General features: G+C 36.6%; 1 protein-coding gene across 1 annotated transcript in view; it reads left to right on the forward strand.

Moving 5' to 3' along the window:
* The window catches only part of LOC109851547, a 9,973-nt gene extending 5,606 nt beyond the window's left edge, over nucleotides 1–4,367 (forward strand). Inside the window, exons 3-4 of the mRNA XM_020421738.1 lie at nucleotides 1,723–1,781; nucleotides 3,726–4,367. Of these exons, the coding sequence (XP_020277327.1) occupies nucleotides 1,723–1,781; nucleotides 3,726–4,194 (528 nt within the window). The 3' untranslated portion in view covers nucleotides 4,195–4,367. The remainder of the gene's footprint in view (nucleotides 1–1,722; nucleotides 1,782–3,725) is intronic.

The raw sequence follows: 4,574 nt of genomic DNA on the forward strand, positions 1-4,574 counted from the left end.
AATGGTTTTTTGGAACTCTTTGTTATATTGCTGTAATGGGATTCATGAAGATGAAGTAATTAACTCGTATAACTATTTGAATTCATATTCATGTATATTGAACACTTTCAAACCTTAGTGAAAGTCAAAACTTTAGTGAAATACTTCAATTATCAAGATTATTCATTCTAGAAATACTTCACTTCCGAAACCTTAGGGCCTGTTTGGATTCGTAGGGGGTGAAGGGAAGTTAAGGGAAACTGAGTGAAGGGAAGGGAAACTGAGTGAAGGGAAGGGAAGGGAATTCCCTTCCCCTTGGTTACACCCCAATTTGGGGGGTAACAATTTTTATACTATTAGGGGGTGAACCAAGGTGAATGGAGGTGAATTAACTTCACCTCCTAAGTGTTCCCAAACAAGGTGAATGGAGGTGAATGGTTCCCCTAACTTCCCTTCACCCCCATTCCCCTCAATCCAAACAAGCCCTTAGTGAGATGGGGAACCTGGACATCTGTCCATCATACAGTTGTTATGTAATAAGCAAACAGAACCCTTCTAGGACGGGCAACTATATTTAGATGAGCGTAATGGCATCTATGATAGGGGATGCCATTCATCTTTGAAACCCTTTGCATGCAAGGCAAATAGACAAATTAGTGCATGTAATATGTATTAATGTGATTTCGGTTTTTAGAGCAATAACAGAAAATAAATATGGTGTCACAGGGATCTTATGATGCAGTTTGACATAATTTGCTTAAATATGTTAGATAGTTATATCAGATAAAAAATAAACTATATGAAGGGGGAAGAGAGCAACGGGACTAAGAAATCGGATAAGATAAAAAGAAGGCTTTCATGAACCAATAGATGCATAATTAATGAGATAAATGTGCATTGTAGGTATCAGATAGGTATTAACATAAATTAGTGGCCTTATTAGACGACAAATATCATTAATATAGAATGGATGACCCAGTATAGATAGGAAGTATTGTCTAGGCCTAGGGTGCATATCGGGAACCCTGCTTCTTGGGATATCTGTGACGGTTAGCCGTGCAAGTTGATTCTAGCAATATATACAATTTTCCATGATTTTCTTTCTTGTTTCCTTAGTATAATCTTCACTGGATATTTAAGTGATTGTTATGAATCATAGACTCTTATTTTCTTTGAATATGTTTTTTGAATGGACACTGTGTTTAGTGAACTTGATGGACAGAATATTTCTATTAGTTTTGCGTTATGATGTCTTCCGCTGCTATGTGGTCGATTCGCAATATACTTTATGCTTGTGCTAGCTTTTAGGAGCAAAACATTACGTTAGTGACGCCTGACAATTTCTTGTACAAAAATTTCCTTTTGAGCCTTTATGGCTGTCCTATTGGTGGTTTATTCTTCATTAATTCAGTTATTTTCCTCTGCTATATGAAACATATTTTCCTGGAGTGTTTTTTTCCTCCTCCATGTTTCATTTATGAAAGTCTTGTAAGTAACAAGTGTCCACTCTGTTGCTACCCATAATAATTTCAATCAAATGCTTAAGCTAATGCGTCCTGCACGGATTATTTTATGTCAAGCAATTTGAAACTTCCTCTCTCATAAAACTACTTTAGAATGCCAATGATAAGATTTGGATCTGGCATCTAGATATTCGGTTCTCTGATGTCATTTCTGATATATAAAATAGATATATCAAGCACAAGTATATTGATTTCCTTGACATTGTTCCGCATTTTTCAGACTCTTGGTGTTCATTGGTGTCCCTTCAGTAGATTAGCACAGATGCCATCATCATTTGAGTAAGCTCAGTATTCCTTTATTCTTCCAAATCTGTTATGCTGATAAAAATTTTAACGTTTGTGTTGCCAAGCTGAAAGCTGAATAACTGAGAGAAGGCTCAATAGTTGCGTAAGCTAGCAAATTTATTTGGATGTTTGCCCATTATTTCTGAACTTTATTGTTCTGGAACATATTTGTGTGTTTGATTATATTTCACTTTTGGTGCCATTAAGACCTATCAAAGTTTCCTTTATACTTCTTTGGATATAGCCTTTTCTGTTACATGAACTGAAGATTTGTATTTGTTGGCTTCTTCTCTTTCCTAATCTTCTGCTTAAAAGATCAAAATTTGTGCTAGTGGATAAGCATTCAAACTTTGATTCTTCTCTTTCCTAATCTTCTGCTTAAAAGATCAAAATTTGTGCTAGTGGATAAGCATTCAAACTTTGATAGGCAAAACAATGTAATGAGGGAGCAAAAGATCAAAATTTGTGCTAGTGGATAAGCATTCAAACTTTGATAGGCAAAACAATGTAATGAGGGAGCATATAAATTTCTGCTACCCATTTCTACTCATCCCACAGTACAAATTTGCTGAAGTAAATGAGGGAGCAAATAAATTTCTGTTACCCATTTCTACTCATCCCACAGTACAAATTTGCTGAAGTTACCTTATTTACAGAAATCCAATTTTCTTTCAGGCTCACCTGAATGCAAGAAATGCCTTTGTCCAGTAAAAGAATAGTTACAGAAAATTACCTCGTTATAATTAGAGTTAATTGCATATACACCCTGCTCTACTTAGGCTAGGGGTTAGCCGTTTATTGTCCCTAAACTTTTTTGTTACCACTTTGGACACCCTGATGCCTTAGACGGAATTTACCTCTTTGTTATCTTTATGTCACGTGGGTGTCACATGATGCCACTTTGTTGCATGGGCACCACTATTCTCTTATTGGTGTTGAAATGAGGTAGAGATAATTCTGTTCAATCATCACAGGGTCAAAATGGTAATAAAAAGTCTAAGAGATAATTTTGTCGATCCCCTTATATGGCATGGGGTCCATATGCATTTAACCCTTATATTTATGTCCCGCTTTTGATTTAGTTCCGTGAAAGGGCTACTGAAGTTAACATCATTTATTTATGTCTCTTGATTTAGTTCCGTGTAAAAGCTGCTGAAGTTGACATCATTTATTTATGTCCTCTTGAATTACTGCCTGCTAAAACATCTACCTTGCTGGCTTTATCATTTGCAAAGTGGTAATTATAGTTTGTGGGCATGTACATATACAACGAGAGGATTGTAGTGTTCTTGTTTGGATGGTAAAAAAGAAAACCCTTAAATCTCATTCTTGATAATACTCCTTTTGATTTTTATTTTATTAGGTTGGAATCCTTTGGATTGCGATCTAAAATGTTTAGTGGGTGTCAAATAATTCCAGTTATATACACAAAGTAGTTTTAACCGAAAACCCTCTTGGGGGAAATGTGCTGAACTCTTTCTTTCAATAATTTGGCCTACCTTAGTTCTATTTTGTTAAAATAATAATAGCCAAATAGGTTAAATAGAAGAATGAAATATGGGAATGGAATGCTTAGGATTCTGTCTAACTGAGCTTTGATGTTGCTTTGAATTGGAGTTATTTGGTTAAGAATTATGATTTATCAAATTTACTGAAACGAGGAATCGTTTCTGATGTATGGAAAATTTGATGTCACTTGTAATTTCTCTGTAGATATTTCACATTCCATTTTTCAATTACTCTTTTTTTTCTAAGCATAAATTACTATTCTTCTAAAAAGCCAGATAAATTGTTATTTAAAAAATATCTGCACGTAACCAGGTGTGGAACTGATTTTTCTTTCTTAAGCGAATAAACAAATACTTAAGTTATATTCCCATACTCCTTGTGCAGAAACAAGAACTGATTTATTTTTCTCTGAATCTATTTGCCTCCCAGGTCTGGCTCAAGAATTGTGGGCTCATTCGTTTCTTCACTGGTTCCACCATACCTCCCCAGCCCTCGACCTGACGGCCATGGCCATGTCCGTGATCGCTACCATCATCAAAATCCCCGAGGCCTACACCCTACTGTCTTCTCAGGCTCTCAGCAGCAACAAGGAGCCCCGAACCCCTTACCTCCACCAGGACCCACACCTCTCTCTCTCCATGATCAAGCAACCTACTACCTCATCCCACCACCACCAGCAGCAGCTTCATCCAGCAGAAGCCGTCATCAAGAAGCCGATGACACCAGTGACCATTTTTATTCGTGGGAGAGAGATCAGTTTGCTCCGGTCCCATTCACGTGGAGACAATTTCCTCATCAGAATGGTAATGGTCCGATGATGAGGCATTCTTCGCCCCAGAGTATGGAAACCTCGGGTTATCGGCAAAACCATATTGGAAGAATGAGGCATTATTTCTGAGAGCCATGTATTGCTTGTTTGTAAAATAATATGAATTGTATAAACGCTGCTGTGTTGCCTAACGATCAACTTAAACTGGGAATAATATTTTGATGGTGATCTCTGGCTGAAGATGGCTTTGGTTTTTATATTGCAGAAAGCAAGCAGCTTTGCGTGATCTGTTATTATTGATATACTTTCAAGAAAGAAAATTCTTGCTATACTGGATTGATAAATGAGCAAGTGCACGTAAGATGTCTGTCTTTTTCAATTGATAATCTAACTGATATTTTTTATCCTTCATAGATTACTTCTATAATTTTTACGGATGCAGTTCTCACACTGAACCTTAAGAATTTTTTTTCCAATCTTGTTCTGGCCACCTGTATTCCGTCCGAGCA

Source organism: Asparagus officinalis, chromosome 8, assembly GCF_001876935.1.
Source record: "Asparagus officinalis chromosome 8, Aspof.V1, whole genome shotgun sequence".
NCBI lineage: Eukaryota > Viridiplantae > Streptophyta > Magnoliopsida > Asparagales > Asparagaceae > Asparagus > Asparagus officinalis.